The sequence below is a fragment of the Erithacus rubecula genome (genome assembly GCF_903797595.1).
Source record: "Erithacus rubecula genome assembly, chromosome: 8".
NCBI classification, from domain to species: Eukaryota; Metazoa; Chordata; class Aves; order Passeriformes; family Muscicapidae; genus Erithacus; species Erithacus rubecula.
Genome location: NC_136659.1, coordinates 18,156,257 through 18,174,564, shown reverse-complemented (window position 1 = coordinate 18,174,564; position 18,308 = coordinate 18,156,257). Strand labels below are relative to the sequence as shown.

The following is an 18,308-nucleotide window of genomic DNA, read 5'->3' as shown; positions in this document are numbered from 1 at the left end:
TTGAGAGCATGCTCAATGACAATAATATACTTATTGTTTACCTCTGCAATCTATAACATATTGTTCAGAATTATATTCTAAAGATTTCAAACTTGATCAAATTGGTCCAAACTTTAATTAAATAGCAAAAATGCATCTCTGCAAGATATTAAGTCTGTGGGCCAGAAAGTTAATACTGGACTAGAAGCATAAGATTATTACAAAAGAACCAACCAAAGCATCTAATTATAATTTTCCCCAGAGGACTGACATAGCCTCATAACAATAAAATATTTGTCTCTGTAATAGGGATATTGTACCCTCTAGAAAAATTGTTACCAATTAAAAGCCTTTAAAACCTCTGTAATGCATCTACAACATAATTTTAAATACAAAATTTGACATGCAGAAGAACATATGACCAGATGGTACTGCTAAAAATTTACTGACATTCATTTGTAATGATCTGTAGAAGTCATCGAAATGTATAGGCACCACTTCAGAGAAAACAGGGCCAATTCACATCCATGTTAGGTAAAACCTGTCTATTGCAACATTGAATATAGTGCATACTTCTCTGTTTATTGATATGCCCATGATAGGCTCAATGAAATATACATTAATTTTCTGGTGTTCAGAAATAAAGAAAAATAGACATCCATTTTAGCATTAGAGCAACACTACAAATCAATCACTTAAAAGATAAGTAATAGAAAATGTTTTCAGAGCACAGACTGGAAATTTCCAGAAACTGGAAACACAACCAGAAATAGTTCTCTGATGTTATACACAATGTAATTTAAGGCAGTTCTTCCATCCTTCTTCTATATGAATATTAGGCAAATGAGTTTACAAATCCTTTTCCTCCCCCTTTTAATATATACATTTTTTAATCTCAAAGCTACTGTGGCCCCCAAAAGTGATTCTGTTCTGAGTATAGTGCATATGTTTTTACTGGAGGTTATAAAATATAGCTGTAGCATTTATATTGTAATTAAGGCTGTGTTAGTGTCTCTATTATGACCTTGCTTCAACAGATTACTTCAGGCTGAACCTTGATGTAAAGGAGCAAAATTAAGTCTCTGCAGCATGTGGGAAATAGGCTGTGTATCTCTGTGTGGCAGTATCATACTCTCCCCTTTTTTCTTTCTCATTGTGTTGAGTTTTTTTCTTGTAAATCTCAGGAATTAATTTTTAAATTGGCAATAATGCAAAGACCAAATCCTGAAACCATTGTGCCTTTGTGAATCCTACAAACAAACAAACAAACAAACAGTAAACATAAATACTTAACTGCACCAAGAGGCCAAAGTAAAGGCTTCTTGAAGACCCTAAAGATGTTAGGGGTGAAGGAGAGAGAGATTAGAGAAGAAGCTTCCCATGAAGGCAAAAAATTCTTGGTCTGTTTTGCTTTGCTGCTCAGGTTGGCAGCAAAATGACTTTTTGATCTAGAAGTCTGTGTGATCCATCTAGCTCTTCTTTCCCCATCCCTTGGTAGCAGGTGTAAGAGTGTACAGCTATTTACAGTGCACTTCTATTACTATAACTGGTTGCTTTCTTTCAAACTGTATCTTTACCACCAGTAGAGCAAATTAATGCTTCCTGCCTTTTCGCTAAATTGTTCTCTCAAGGGAGAAATGCTTCTTGTTTTTACTTCTCCTACAAAATCCAAGAAAACTGTCCCTTCCAGTATTCCTGCCTGATAAAATGGTAACAGGAAGGTGCTTCAGAGCATAGAGCCTTTTTCAGACAATTCTCATCACTAGACTTTTGGAATCAATCTAATGGTGTTCTTCAGGTCTCTTCTAACACAAACCATCCTATAATAAAGTTAGGTACCTTGAGTGACTGTCCCTTTGCACCCTTTATGGCAGTTCTTTTGTTTTGTGAAGAGACTACATCTTGCAGGGAAAGAAAATTTAGAAACTTACTTCAGAAAATTACTGGAAACTTATGTAAGAAAACATCTTTGCTTTTCCTTTTGCTTAGAGTTTGTACTTTTTATATATTGCCAGAACGAAAGGGTAATTGAAAAAACGGCAGATAATTCTATTTTTTAATGCAAAAAATATACTGACAATTATTTCCTCAATTAAGAGTGTTTCCTTCTGCTTTTTAAGAATTTTTAATATATGTTTTAAAAGCAGATTGTATTTCTGATGGGAAATTGTGGAAATAATGAAGGGGTAATATCTGTATTTTTCCTTCCCACTCTGTCAATGCACTGGAGGACATAGGGTCAGTAGAAAACTGATGAGGCCAGCAGGAGATCTGAAACTAATGTGATGTTATGCTCCTAATATCCTCTTCTTAATCATGTACTTAGGAAAATGAGTTAAGTGCTGTAAAATATGTGCACAAAGGTATATATGTTTTGCTTATATTAAATAAGACAAGTTTCCTTATTTATTTACACAGGCTTAAAAGGAGCCCTTTCCAAAAAAAAAAAAAAATTACTTTATCACTTAAGGGGAACAAACAGCAGGAGTTTAATACACAATCAGATAACAGATTAGTTTACAAAGCCATTCTGCAATTAGACATGCTTAGGTTTGAATGTGCCCTCTTCCCCCTCCTCCTTGCACCTCTGGTAGATGTGTCTGTATTTGCAGTTTGTTGCAGTTTAGTATTGTGGCTATGATGTTTTGCTCCAGGAAGAAAAAGCTTCACAGATGAGTTATGTTAGCTAATTACATCTTCATGCAGTAAAGCAACTGTTAAAATATTTCCTTCATTTGTAGACCGAGGGGTGCTCCCATCTCTAAGAGTTTTGCAGTAAGTATATTTTCTTGGCAGTAATATAAGAGGTTGAATTCTGGTGTGAAGGGGAAACAACACTTAAAAACCCTAGTAGTATATCATCCATTCTTACTCCTTTGAGAATCCAGCTTGTTAGCAAAGTGTAAGGTTTTTGCATATAGTGCCTCAAAAAAAAAAAAAAAAAGAGGATCAAAAAGAAGCCACAACCTAATACCTAATTGAAGATCAAGAAATGGAAGATTTAATTGAATGGGATTTTGAACAAATTCAAATGGTCACCATGCTGCTCATGGAAAATAATGCACACTATAACAATTTTTCTTTCATAGAAAATTCTTTCTTTCATTATTTGTCTTCTTGTATCCTTCTTTCATTACATCATATGTACAACATGAAGCAAACTACCATCTGTGGAGATGTAGTGGGACTGTCAGCAAAATCTGCTGTCTTCCCACTGTTTAATTTCCTAGCTGAAAAAACAGTTTGCATGGATTTATTTAGTTGCAATTCAAATAAACTATTGAAGAATAGTTTTCTTGAACTCATTGAGTAGCCAGAAGGAAATAAGGAAAATGAATAAAAATAGACATAAGAAAATTGTGATCATTTAATGTGATTCCCAATTGTCAGGGAAACTGTATGCATGGCTAACACTCTTCTTCCTTTTTATTGGAGGCTTTCATTGTAATAATTCTTCTGATGATGCAATAGCTCTTGGATATGAAAACACTCTCTTTACTGAATCAAAGCTGATAGGCTTGAAATACAGAAGTGTGCATAAAGGAGGGGAAATGCAAATACATTGATATTAATTTTTCAGAAAGGATTCCAAGAGTATATGAAGATATGACTAAAGAAACTTGCTACATCTTCATATTAACCTTGAACTTTATAGATAAACAAGTGTGAAACAAGTGTTTCCTGCCAAGTTACAGTTCTGTTCTCTTAGTGCTTGCTGTAATATTTAGCCTTGTTATGGGATGCTTGATCATGTGACTCTTACTTTCTACCCAACAACCAATGCACAAACAGTCTGTCAAGGACTGTCACTGAGGATCAATGCTAAATGTTACTCAGCAGGATGCAGACTGTATCTCGGTAGGTGTCCTTCTACTATGCTTTGATTATGTTTGCTGTAAAGAAAAGCCTAGTTGTGCTTACAGCCTTCATATTTCACACCTTCTGTGGAAGACATGTTAGAGCCTCTTAATTTGTTCCCTTTTCAACATGATGTGTTGTTTAAAAACATATACACTGCATTTTCAAAGATTCCTTCAGTATAATCTGATTATAAAGGGGTTATGTGACAGTTTGTCTCTGCTGCTTGTTGTGTGGCTTAAATCTCTGGAGACAAGCTGACTGAACATCCATACAGTTTAGAGTCTGATGGCAGCTGTCGTTCAAAAACATTGTTTTGGGCCACATCTAGGGTCATCTGAGGAGGCACTTTGGCATGCATCAAGGTAACAGTAGGATTTTATACTACTTACTGCTTCTTATAACTTCTTTAAATGATGGTAATGTGGCTGGGCACGTGGGGGTAGCATTTAATTAAACTGAGTGGTAGTTTATTAGCTTACAGCAAGGAGGGAAGGGAAAAGAGGAAGAATTTTTTGTTAGTTTGCAGAGTGAGTGAGGAGTTGTAAGTCTGTCAGAAGTAAACCTTTGCTGAACATTGATAAATAGATAGGGTTATATATTGTGAAAGAGAAAACAGGTAGTTCACTGGACAGCAAGCTGATCTATTGCTTTTGTAAAAGGATGTTGCAAACATAATTACACATTTCAGAGAGCGTGTCTGTGTTTCTGCATGTCCAAAACATTCACCTGTGACTTCCCTTTGCATCTTAATGTTCGCTGTCTCTAATACACTTTCATAATGCTGTGCTCTGCTAACAACTTCCAGGCATGAACGAATCCATACTAGAAGACCTTACCATGTGGACAGAGCTGACAAGTACTCTCTAGATGACGATCTGGTAAATCTAGAAGTTCTCAATGAGGTACTGTAATGTCTGAGTAGCAGCTTCTGACAATTGTACCTCACATTCTTGCCTATATCTACTTTTTAGGTATCTCTTAGCAGAATGAAAATATTTCCTTCTTGCAATCTTTTGTCTCACCAAGGCGAAGGAATTCTCACATGACTGATGTGCTGCCCCTCACTTCTTTAATATATATAGTGGCCTAAAAGTAGTGGCAGTGAATACTATTATGTGGAAAAACTTAATTATGAATGATGCTAGTTTAAATCATTTTTGTGAGTTTCCTAAAATGTGAAGTTTAGTCATAAAAATCTAGATTTAAGTGATTTTTTTTCTAAAATAATTGATTTATTTAGAAAAATGTATTATCTACTACTTCTGAATAAAGAGTGATAAGACTATCATATTTCACTGTATCACCTATTGGCCGAGCATCTGTAAATTTTTGTCTTCATAATCCTTAAATTACAAGCCAGCAAAAAATAAGACATAATATTAAATTGTGCTAGTGCCCTGTTTTACCACTACTTAAAATTGAATCTTTGTAAAATTATTATCCTTGTTTCATGGCCAAATTAAAAAAAAAGATTAAAGGATGGGTACTATGAAGTGAGCAAGAATATGTACCACCATTTCCTCTTCAGAAGATTTGCTTCTCAGTCTGATATTAAAAACATATTCTAATTTGCTATTAGGTGTTGCCATTTAACTTAGTTTTATGACATTAGCAAGAATTTTTAAAAACTTTAAAAAACATTTTGTGGGTTTGGTATTTAAATGTTATTAGAAACACAATAAGTATTTCTTAAACAGTGTTCTCAATATATTTACAAAAATCTTCCCAAGTGGGAAAATAGTGTATAACTATCAAACTTTCTGTAATCTTCTCAGGATACAATTATCCAACAGCTGCAAAAACGTTATGCTGACTTACAGATTTATACTTATGTTGGAGACATTTTAATAGCCTTGAACCCCTTCCAGAATCTCAGCATTTATTCTCCCCAGGTAAGAGGGATTCCAAGCTGAAGATGGACGTTGCTTTACATTTTATATTAACAGCACTAGCTAAAATACTTAAATGATGCTGGAAGTTAGGAGCACAGACTAAACCTCAGCCTTTTATTTTTACAGAACAGTGTGGCTAAGAATTTATTTTGTTTTGGTTTGTTTGTTAAATTTGTTTTCATCTTATGTCATTCACTTCTTGGAGGCATAAATTCCACAAGAGGGACAGAGATTACCCCAGGCACAGCTGTGTCTCTTGTCTAGCATTTAGGGCTTCCTTCTGGGAAACAGAAGATGGTTGTATGAACCTCTTCATGCTGAGGTTTTTGCTTGCCAAAGAATTGCTGTGACTGAGGGTTGTTACATGTCCTGTGCCATCAGCTCTTGCTTAAAAGAAACAAGTTAATCAAATGCTGTAAACATAAAGGCCAGTTTAATTCCCTACAAATATGATGAGAGGTAGAGCTAGAAATAATTTAGTCTCCATGGATGCCTGAATCAGAGCTTCAGATAGGGGGGCCACAATTCAGATTCTCTATAAATTTCTTTTGTATAAATTTGTTATCTCCTTCTTTGAAGGCTTGTGTTTGATACTCTCTTCCTTGTGATACAGTTTTCTTAATTGTCTTCTGTGGGAAACATCAGAGTGCATTCTAGGTGTTGTAATTTGTGTTCTGGAAATTGGGCAGTGCCAAAAATTACCCCTCCTGTTCCAGGTGATTCAGTGGAAATTCTGTGGTATAACAGGAAACTTATTTCTGTTGAACAGGCAGGTGATAGTCACTGTCTTCTTTTCAGTTCTAAATTATGTAGCTGTGTTCTGTATTTTGACTACTGTGTGTATTTCTTTAAATTTAGTTCTCCAAGCTTTACCATGGTGTGAAGCGTTCATCAAATCCCCCACACATATTTGCCTCTGCAGATGCTGCCTACCAAAGCATGGTTACATTCAGCAAGGATCAGGTAAGAATCTGTTCATTTTGGTTTAAATTTTGTATTAATCATACTGCCACTGTTCTACAGGGCTGTGAATAATGCTCTGTTACATTGTATTTTGGGAAATGTTTTCTTTAAGCCATTTATTCCTAAATCAGCAAAACCAAAGTAGAAATCTGGTCCAGTTCAGGAGTTCTAAAGAGGACAAAGTGATACAAAAGGTCAAATGAGATGATGGAGGTACCTGACCAATATAGTTTCCTGGACACCTATGAAGTCCTGACTGTTGATTCCAGAAGCAAAGTATTGCTGCACACTCTGATTGTAGGCCTGTCTTGACTTGGGTATTTCAATAATTTACAATTGTGTAAAATAGAAGGTTCTCAATGCCACAGCAGGTTAACAGAGTTAACAGAGTTTTAACTTTTCTGTTGCAAAAAGACACTAAGTAAAAAAAAATAAGAACTATTAGCAATTTTTTTAGTAAAATAAATTAAGTATGGGTTTATTATAAATGTAATAAGGACACAAATCCAATTATATAGCAATGATTTAAATGAGAATAAAATACCATGCTGTAGAAGATTTTACTGCATTCTTAATATTATAACTTCATACTCTTTCTAATTTGATGTGTAGTGTGTACATGGATATTGAAATCTGATGATTATTTTTGTTTATAAAATCCTCCTGGTTTTACCTTACACATCACACAATAATTAACAGAAAATGTTTTCTTAAAGTCACAAAACCAGAAAAAAAAAACAAAAAAAACCTGAAATCAGAAAATGCCAAGAAAATAAGACAAATAAAAGGGGCATTGAAGAGGAAGAAAACGAGTTTTACTGATGATGTGAAAGTACACTGGCCTGGGAGATGGTTAGTATTTCTTCAATGACTTATGTTTTTTTTTGATGGAGGCATTAAAGAAAACAGCTATTCATGTAGAGTAACTCATGTGAGAACTTGTTATCTGAGGAAAACATTACATCAGCTTGTCAGGCTAACTTTGTGCATCTTTAATATTATAAGTTTTGTGCCTCTTTTGGAAATAATCTTCATTCAGGTCTAAATCAGTTTCCTGTTTTCTTTCTGCAAAGTATTACAGGAGCTTGTTTATCTCTGTTACCTGGCCAGCGGAATGCTAGTTCTTAACATAAAGGTGCACAGATCAGCACTGTAGCCAGACTGAAAATATATTGATTCTCTTTGTTTTATCCATTGAACTTTTTTACTTGTGAAGCTTGAAAGTTAACTTCAGCCTACTATTTCTCCTGAAGCTCTGACCCATTCTACAAGGACTCATGGGCTTTAACTGTGTAAACTATTGTGTGTGTCTTCCCTAGTCACACAAAAGTAATGAAGTTAGGTAGTGTAATCATGTGGTACCTATTTCCAAGAGGAAAAGTAACTGGCAGGAGGCAAATGAATGAGCTGCAAATGTCATATTGCACACATTACATGGATTTGCTCCCTGCACTGGCTGTCAGGCACCATAAGGTACCGCCAGATAACTGCTGCATCTTTCAAGCCTTTTCACAAAGCTCAGTTCTATAGGAAGGGTCATTGCATGAAGTATTTTAGTACCTTGTATCTTTTCCCAGCCAATAATCCCATGTATTCACAGTATCATGCAAATAGTTTCCAGATGTCTGCATAAAAACCTGTGGATCTGTGCTACTGCTCGGTGTTAACGTTTTAATTATATGTCAGCTGATACTGTACCATACTGGTGGTGTGTAGAAAAAAATGGAAAAAAAGGGTAAATAATAAATGCTGTTAGAATTCAAACTTTCTGGTATCTGCGTTCTTCAGTGTTCAGGTGAGAATTGGCTTTCAACTTCCATTTTGCCCATGAAGCATAACAGCAGAAAGATGATAATGATTTAGATCATTCTGGGTAGTCTCTTGAGTCTGGAAGCCTTTTGAAGAGCCTATAAAATACCATGTATTAAAGACTGCTGATGCAGGAAGAAGGTGGAGATGTCCTCCCAGAACCACCCAGATGGACATTTTTCTGAAGTGTTTAGGTGCTAGTTTGCTGTTCTAGCTTGAATATCAGCATCACCTACAGAACAACCTCTCAACACAGGACCTATAATTTAAGGTTATTTTTCAGAGCAAACTTTTGGTCAGTGTGTTAAAAACAGCTGTACCCTGTGATTCATATTAATTCATATGAAGTAATATGAGCTCAAACATGGTCACTTCTTCATGTGTTCTAGCCCTTCAAAATTCAGTCACTGCTTCACACATGCACCTTGGCATCAGGCATTGAAAGATGCATTTTAGTAACCAGGGAGTAAATTACTACAATGAGCCTTTGCTGATCTCTTCTTTCAGAAGGGAGTTGGCAATTAAAATATTCAGTAGTTTTGGTACTAAACATGAAATAACAGGTAGGAGTAGTAATAGCAGAAATTGACCATGTGGTGAACTATGCACTTAAATATTTTGTTTTTTGTGTTCAGTGCATTATCATCAGTGGGGAAAGTGGTGCTGGAAAGACTGAAAGTGCCCATCTGATCGTCCAACATTTGACGTTCTTGGGAAAGGTATTTGCTAGCCAATTTTGTAAAATTATTAAAAAATCCCCCCAACCCTACCCCAGTGTTCACTTTATTTAATCTCTAATACTTAAAGCTGTTAATGTGAATTGTCACACTTGATTTAGAGACATGTAATCATGCATGTGAGAGTATTGAATTAAGATGCAAGAGTATGACTCACACTAGCCAGTCAATATTTTTTTAAAAGAAGGTTCCAGATTCTGAGTGTTCATTACCTGTAGTTATGTACAGTGTTTATCACCTGTAACATTGTTTATTTATACAATGAATAATGAAAAATATTACTGTGTCTCTAATCTTAGAAGTTATTACACATTCAAATGTTATGAGTAATGCTATTAGCACAAAACAATGGGAAAACTAACCATATCATCTTGACCCTAAGTAGACAGCTTTAGTCCACTGTGGTTTTGGTACTCTTAAATAATTATAAAACAAGTCAAAGGTGGAACAGTTGCAGAGAAAGAAGAATCTGTATTTTGCTACCTGTAGGTGATTTTCTGAGCAGTTTGTTGGACCACTTGTTGAGTGAGTAGAAAGGTTAGCATAGTGCCTAATTCCATACTAGCATGAGTATAGGATTCTTAGCTTCTGGAGCAAGAATTGGATTGGGGGTAAGCTTTATATTCTTTTAATTATCATTCTGATTTGCATCTCTTCTGTCAAGGCCAATAACCGTGCTTTGCGTGAGAAAATTCTTCAGGTGAATCCTCTGGTTGAAGCATTTGGAAATGCCTGCACTGCCATCAATGACAACTCAAGTCGCTTTGGAAAATACCTGGAAATGATGTTTACACCTACAGGAGCTGTAATGGGGGCAAAGATTTCTGAATATCTACTTGAAAAATCAAGGGTCGTGAAACAGGCTGTGTAGGTATATTAATTGTCTGTCCTGTGGCATTTATGTAGTGTTTGGATTGATTTGATTATCAAAACTTCTGTGGTTTAGATATTTTTCTGTCTTCTACTAAATGAAATCCTTTGTACAGTGCTATGACAACAAGAGTAGTCCTGTTCTTTTGGAGTAGAAGCCAGAGCCACTTAATTCTTTGGGGAAAGGTTGTTCAGTGGATTTTCTGTGTTTCACAGCTGCTGATCTACATTATTAAAACAAGTGGGAGATTTGCTACCTTGCTTCAGTGAGCTCATTATAAGAACTTCTTTTGCATTCGTTGTACAAGATGCCACAAGAATAAACACAGGTGCTTTAAAAGGATACTCTTTTTTCTTTCCCAGGGGAGAAAAAAATTTCCATATATTTTATTATATTTATGCTGGCCTTTATCATCAGAAGAAACTTTCTGAATATAGACTTCCTGATAAAAAGCCTCCTAGGTAACTATCACTCACTTGTTTTAACTGCTCATTGTAATTAGCTATTGATCAGCACTTGCTTTTAGTATGATGCCTTAAAATCTCTCTTAATCCTTCTCCATTCCTTAAGCATCTTTTTTAATCCTCCCAAGGTGAGAAGAAGATGGACATTAAGGCATTAAATTATTTGCATTTATTTGAGAAGTTGAACTATTAAAACAGGAGGAGGAAGAACCAAGCTCATTATGTAGATATTTTGTCATGCTTTCAAATGCAGACAACCCTCCATATGATTTCTTACCATAATACTTCTGGTTCAGGAAGAACCCAGAATATGCTTTGGAGGTTTTTAATTGGTGTTTGTACTTTGGGTGTGTCTGATCTATACTGGCTGAGGGGATGTCTGTGAAATGTTGGTAACTTTATTAGACATTAATGAAGAATAAGCAGATGTTAATGCAACAGAAACAAGAGCTTCTTATGAAGCTCTTAGCATCAAACTATATAATTGAAAGTTTTTGAGATAAATGTTCTTTACACTTACTGAGGTATTTGTATTTAAGTCACTTTAGCTTGTATTGACTTATGTGGTAGTGTGATGCTTTCTTTTCCCACTCTGTTTAGATATATTGATAATGAAACTGGAAAAGTAATGCATGATATTGTTACTAAAGATTCCTATGGAAGACAATTTGAAGCAATTCAGCATTGTTTTAGAATTATAGGATTTACTGATGAGGTAAGAGATTCGGTTGCTAAACCATTATTGACCTCTTTTAGGAAAACTACCTCCAGTGCTTCCCTTTGATTTTGTGGATGTATAAAATTTTGTGAGCCACAAAATCTCTGTTATGACAGAAGTCAACTGTGAAAACATAACCCCCCACTCAGAAGGCAAGATCAGCCTGAGGTCCCAGTTAGTACTCAGGCAATTCTGTTGCACTGTTTCTTGTGTAAATAGAAGCTTACTTGAACTTATAGAACTTGGTCTCAGAGAAAGCTACAAGCTTTAATATCCATCCCAGTGCCCATGTTCTTCTTTCCTAGCCTAAATATGATGTGTATATCTAACTGAATTCCTTAAAAGTGCTTCTTGTCATCTTTCACAGGAAGTGTACTCGGTGTACAGAATACTGACTGGAATCTTAAATACTGGGAATATTGAGTTTGCTGCTATTTCTTCACAACACCAAACAGATAAAAGTGAGGTTCCTAACCCAGAAGCCTTAGATAATGGTATATGCTTTTTAACATTGTCAGTTCTGTATATGCAATTTGACTATTTGTGATAGTCTCTAGCTCATGGTAGCAGTTGGTCAATGCTGGTGATTTCCACTGCATAATCACAGTTGTGTGTGTTTTTCCACTCTCTTTTAGCTGCTGCACTACTAAGCATTGGGTCAGAAGAACTCCAAGAGGCCCTAACGTCGCACTGCGTTGTAACACGGGGGGAGACTATTATCCGAACGAACACGGTGGACAAAGCAGCGGACGTGCGAGATGCCATGTCCAAAGCCCTGTACGGCCGGCTCTTCAGCTGGATCGTAAATCGCATTAATACGCTGCTGCAGCCAGATAAAAATATATGGCAAGTTACACATCACTGACTCATGTGTACTTACTGTGCATATGTCTGATGGGTTCATCCATTTGTATATTTTTGATTTCGCTGAAAGAGTGCTGTGTTTATTTTGGCTAAGGCTTCAGAATGGCTTTCATGCTGTGATACTGAATCCTGTTTCCAGGACATTAAGCCCATCATTTTCAAAGAGCTGAAGAGAATTTAGCTACTGAAGTCAATGGAAAATGGGGTGGTTGAAGTGCTGTACAATTTTTTTAAAGATGCTTCCTTTGTAGTGAACATGAAAATCGTACAAAAGGCTGATAAATAATTGAAGTACACTGAAAAACTTTAGTATGTATTCACAGTTCTTATAGTCCTCCTGCCTTTGTAAGCAAGTAATAAATGCAGATTTCAGATTGTTAATGTGCTGCTACTTGAGATGTGATTATTTTTATATTTTATAATTACAGAAACATTATATTCTACCTCCTTATGATTTCATTGCTAGCCACTGATCTGGCTGGTTTGATCTTTTGAAGAAGCTGTAGAGATTTTAGAAACAAGGGAATCTGTCAGGTGATGTGAAAATGCCTCTGATCTGAGATCTCTACTTGCTACTTCACTATGTCAAATAGGCATATCCTCAGTTCTGGTAGTGACTGAGTGCACTTAGCACATGGACTTTTAACAGTCCAGCTTGTAGCAGCAGCAGATTTGGTAATTACCCTTCTCAATGATTGTAGCAAAAATATACTATTAAACCTTGACACCTTTTCTCTGCCTGGAGAAGCTGACAGTAGATTTTATTTGGTATCTGCCTACTGAAAGCCCTCGTTTCAATATGGCTGCTGAATGTCTGTTACTTTGTACCTGTGATTTTCCTGTCTTCTTCATTTGCAAATTTGCAAAAGCAAGTGGAAAACAAAAGTCTTACTGATGCTAAAGAAATGCAGAAGTTGTCTTAGGTTCAGACATACTTTTCTTCCTTTATTTTTGCAGCAGATTGAATGAGTTATGCAATCTTAGTTACCAAGTTTATTTTTATTTTAACTTAGTGTTGCCCATAATGAATTTTGTTTGTATTTTCACATGCAGCAATGCTGAAAGTGGGATGAATGTCGGGATACTAGACATATTTGGATTTGAGAACTTCACAAGAAATTCTTTTGAACAGCTGTGCATAAATATTGCTAATGAACAGATCCAGTTTTATTTCAATCAACATATCTTTGCACTGGAGCAGGTAAATTTAACTCTGTTGAGGTCCAGCTGAATCCAGCATCCATATGGTAATCATGTTCAGGAGTACTTTATAAAATGAGTATGTGATTTAAATGTGGGATAATGACATCTTTCTTTTGAAGTTTTGTAAATAAAGTTGTTGAGGCCTACAGAGCATTGTTGTGCATCATAAATGCCCTAATGATGATGTTGCTTTTACTGTTTTGTAAAACTGTGTTGGTGACTTTTGTAGATGGAGTATCAGAGTGAGGGAATTGATGCCACCACAGTGGAGTATGAGGACAACCGTCCACTTCTAGATATGTTCCTTCAGAAACCCATGGGTCTCCTGTCTCTGCTAGATGAAGAAAGTCGATTTCCTCAGGCAACAGACCTAACTTTAGTTGGTATGTGCAAGTAAAACTCCGGGAAAGGTCTGGGAAATGACAAATGTGTAATAAGTCCAGTGTCATCTTTATTCAAGTTTTCCTATCCTATTTGTCCTGAGGCTGTATCATTTCATTTGACATTCCAAGTGTATTTTTCATAGTGCTTCATCATTTTTTTCTGCTTACACGTTTTCTGTCCTTTTCAAATTGGAAAAGTTGTCTTAAGTATCAGGTGGCAAGGGTCTATTGTTTTTCTAGCATTACAAGGAAATATCTGGTGTCTTGTCTGTGTATGAGGGGTACATCAAGTAGTATTTTTCCCTATTTACTGAAAGGAAGGATGATACATAGTAAACTCTTGTATCTAGGACCACACTGTGAGAAGCATAGTGTTGAAAGTAAAATTTAGACCATGGGCTCCTAGGCCCATGTTTGTCCAATTAGAAAATACTGCTTCACTCTGTATTATCTCATCATAAATAGGAAGTGTGTGTTATTTCTGGTGTGCCATCTGGCTTAATATTTCCTTGTCTTCCTGCATATTTTACATACATTTTAATGAATTTTGGTGCCAACCTTAAAATATGCAGTGCATGCCATGTTTAAAGCTGTTGTCTTGCATTTATTTACTAGAGCTGCTTTCTCTGCAATATGAAGCAGAGTTTCATTTCCTTCAATGGAAGGTGCCACAAATACCCAAACTGTTAGAGAAAAAGAACAGTTTCCAGTTAAATTGCACAATACATGTATGAGATTTTTCACTACTGCTAGCCTGAGCTGGAATTGGAATTCAGGTCACAGATAGAATCAGTACTATGGTTTCATTCCACTCCCTTGTCTTGGTTTGAAACACGGGTGTCTGCCAAGGAAGGCAGGAACCTCCTTTGGAATGGAAAATATGACCTCTTTCTCTCTGAATTATTAATATAACATTGAAATTAAAGGGCTTTCAGGCAAAAATATGGAAAAAGGAATAACAGTTCTTTATTAATATACATACATATGTCTGTATAACAAGACAAACAAACCAGACCAGAAACCCGGTGGCCGCCTTCTCAGGGCTGCAGGCACTTCCCCTATAGTGCAGTTACAGGCACTGCCTGAAGGGGGCGCTGCTGGCTCTCGGCCGGGCTGGTGCCATAATTCCCTGCAGCCTGCAGGGGGCGCTGTGGGGCTGGTGCCATAATTCCCTGCAGCCTGCAGGGGGCGCTGTGGGGCTGGTGCTGTGATTCCCTGCAGGGGGCGCTGTGGGGCTGGTGCTGTGACTCCCTGCAGGGGGCGCTGTGGGGCTGGTGCTGTGATTCCCTGCAGCCTGCAGGGGGCGCTGTGGAGCTGGTGCTGTGATTCCCTGCAGGGGGCGCTGTGGGGCTGGTGCTGTGACTCCCTGCAGGGGGCGCTGTGGGGCTGGTGCTGTGTCTCCCTGCAGGGGGCGCTGTGGGGCTGGTGCTGTGACTCCCTGCAGCCAGCAGGGGGCGCTGTAGCGCGAGCTGATCCCTTGAGGGAACCTCACTACAGCAGGATCCCTCAAGCAGACAGCAAAGTGGAATATTTTGCCCTGCCAAGGTGTGCCAGACAATCATTAATTCCACCACTCTGTCCCAGCCCCCAGAAATTACAAGCTTAGTTATTTTTGCTTTAAATGCAAGCTCAATTAAGTGGTAATAGAAAGAAACCCCAAATATAACAATAATATTAATGGTTTCTAACATTAGAGAAAACATTTTGATCATATTTTCTGACATACACAGCGTGAATGTTATCAGTTGATTCTGGTCTCAGGTCTCTAGTTGCTTGTTCAAGTAAATTAGTAGAGTAGCAGTTTCACAGTATAAACACTAATTCTTATTAACATGGGTTCCTTTGCATCCTTCTTTCCAGGGATTTTTCCTTGGCTCAGCAGGCAGGAATTGCTACCTGGGCCCTCAGTGTTGGACAGACAACACTGATTTCACTACTAAATATTAAAGAGCCTACAAAATATCACAAGGCATAAAAGACATTTTTCTTAGAAACTGGTGTTCCTTTTTCTGTCAGCTCTTCAGGTGTTTCACAGGAAACACAAAATTACCTTAGAAGAGGTTTTATAGAGGAATTTCTTTTTTTCTGTAGAAGTCCAAAGGTACATGGGAGACAGTTCCAGACTGAGCACGTTAATATATCCTGAAAACGTGATGGATGAAGCTAAATGAATGCAGAAAAGAAGACAGAAAAAATACAAATAATAGGCTCTTAAGTGACTGTGATATATGCACAGTTTTGAATGTACCTATGTATGAGAAATAAACTCACCCCAAACACTGCATATACATAAGTAAATTCATTGCAAAATATGAGAAATCATCACATCTTCTCATTGGGTCTTCCTATTGACTATTTTTCTATTCACAAAGGCATCCACAAACAGTGATGTTTGAAGGACAGTCTTACTGGGCTAGTTTTAAGGAACAGTTCTGTTCAGGTGCAACAACTTGGTATTTCTGAGCAATCTTATAATATGTGTTTATAGCAGTTCTGACTTCTTGAGCAGCAATTAGGCAAAATAATTGGGATGAAGATTGTAGTTAATCACTCTGTCACTTAAATCAACGTCTTTTCTCAATGTCTAGATAAATTTGAAGATAACTTACGATGCAAATACTTTTGGAGACCAAAAGGAGTAGAACTGTCATTTGGTATTCAGCACTATGCTGGAAAGGTAAGGTCATGTGATTTTTATTTAGTTCAAATAATAGTAGTATAGTCATTACTTGTTTTAATCCAGAATTTCTGCTTTAGGGTTTTTTCCCCCCTCATTTTAATAGAAAAAAGTGATAAAGTTTATGCAAACACACATTCTCCAATGAAATTTTTATGTGTAGCAGTCCATTTTGGAGCCTATCCTTAGGGCTCTTACAGAGACTGCATCTTCTTTCTACAAGAAGTCTGGCCTCAGAAATTCCAGTCATTTCAAAGGAACAGCTCTCTGGAGCCAGGGCAGGCTGGCTTGGTAACTGCATGTGGGTGCCACAGTACTGCTGTCTGAGAGTGTATATATGCATGAAAAGCAATGTAAACCATTATCTGTTACAGAACTTAAAATCCTATAGAATGCATTAGAAAGGTTGGGACTTGTTTCTGATTTCAGGCCCAAATATTTGTTCATAGATTAAATCAAAATAGCCATGTTTTATATAGTTATAAATTAGGTCTCATCTCTGGATCATTATTAGACTCCAAAATTTTAAGATATATTTTAGTAACTTCAGTCAGGTTTTCTGTCTTGTTAAGAATAGCTATTAAAATTCACACAGTTTTAGTTAGTTCCTTGTACCCACGTGGCCTAATAATAAAAACAATATTGGCCAGTTGGCTATTGCCAGAGAACATTCAATTTCTGTGTAAATTAATGGACTCCAAGGAAATTGGGCTAGAGAGGAGCATTGCTAGTGATAATAAAACAGCTCTAAAAAATTATTGCAATTAAACAAAATGAAAAATTATGTGACTCTGATATTAATACAAATATCCAGGCATTAATTTCAAATAAAATGGTTAAAATAATCAAAATAGGAGAATATTTTATTTTTGTAATATGATTTTCAGTGCCATGAGAAGCTGTTTTAATGTACCTACACTGTGTCCAGCTTATTACTGTTCCTCCAGCAGGTCTACTTGTAGATCACAGGTTTGATGCAGACAACCAATAGGAAGTGACCACTGGAGAACCATTTCTTACATCACATGATCAAGTTAAGCTGTAATGAAGTCTCTCTGTTGCATTGCATCATGCATAGAATTGTTTGACATGGCTGAGCATAGCACAACAGGATTTAAGCCATTGAACCCAATTTGATATGCAATGGCATTCTATGGGTATAGTCAATTTACATCCTGAACCCACTGCTATAGTTCACTTTTGAGTCATTTGCAGATAATTCATTTGCTTGTCAGTCCAAGCTAGCTGTTCTACTTGGTCATCCTGACTGTTCACATATTAAGGAACATAGTAGGTTTTGGGTATCCCTTTTCATCAAAATTTGATTCTGTTTTCCCATACTAGGTGTTATATGATGCCTCTGCCTTCCTTGAGAAGAACAGAGACACTCTTCCTGCTGACGTAGTGGTGGTGTTGCGAACTTCAGAGAACAAACTTCTTCAGCAGCTGTTCTCTAGCCCATTAACAAAAACAGGTATATTATTAACAGCTTTGCTAACATTTTAACTTCTTCAGCTACCTGTTCCTCTCAAGCTCATTTGATTCTGGGCAATTTTTTTTCGATTATGTTATCTTATCTTCTTTCTAGAGTGTTTGTTACACTTTGTTCTTTGATTTCAAGATTTAGTTTTCTTTCATGAATCTTGTGCAGCAAGACTGACTCCAGAGAAAGGGAAATTGTCAGATGTGTGGGGCAAGAGCTTATTTTAAGAGCAGGATAAAAATATGGGAGTTTCTAGGTCTTAGTCCTTTGCTAAGATCAGTACTCGGTTGATAGATTCTTGTACACCATGTCTTAGAGTTCATAAATCATGTGATTTAGATCAAGGTCTTTTGGAGGTAATATATAGTTTCTTACAAATTATAAAAGCCATATACTAATAGCCT

The 18,308-nt window shown here is 36.7% G+C and overlaps 1 protein-coding gene across 2 annotated transcripts in view; it reads left to right on the top strand.

The window, feature by feature from the left end:
- The window catches only part of MYO3B (myosin IIIB), a 184,181-nt gene that overhangs the window by 76,984 nt on the left and 88,889 nt on the right, over positions 1-18,308 (top strand). The window contains exons 12-24 of one of the 2 annotated variants that reach the window (XM_079310943.1): positions 4,646-4,742; positions 5,616-5,732; positions 6,591-6,695; positions 9,140-9,223; positions 9,906-10,108; positions 10,475-10,573; positions 11,177-11,291; positions 11,662-11,788; positions 11,930-12,140; positions 13,212-13,359; positions 13,591-13,744; positions 16,333-16,421; positions 17,766-17,895. In XM_079310943.1, the coding sequence (XP_079167069.1) occupies positions 4,646-4,742; positions 5,616-5,732; positions 6,591-6,695; positions 9,140-9,223; positions 9,906-10,108; positions 10,475-10,573; positions 11,177-11,291; positions 11,662-11,788; positions 11,930-12,140; positions 13,212-13,359; positions 13,591-13,744; positions 16,333-16,421; positions 17,766-17,895 (1,679 nt within the window). Of the gene's footprint in view, positions 1-4,645; positions 4,743-5,615; positions 5,733-6,590; positions 6,696-9,139; positions 9,224-9,905; positions 10,109-10,474; positions 10,574-11,176; positions 11,292-11,661; positions 11,789-11,929; positions 12,141-13,211; positions 13,360-13,590; positions 13,745-16,332; positions 16,422-17,765; positions 17,896-18,308 lie in introns of those variants that run through there. The other variant, XM_079310944.1, reaches the window with a different exon arrangement.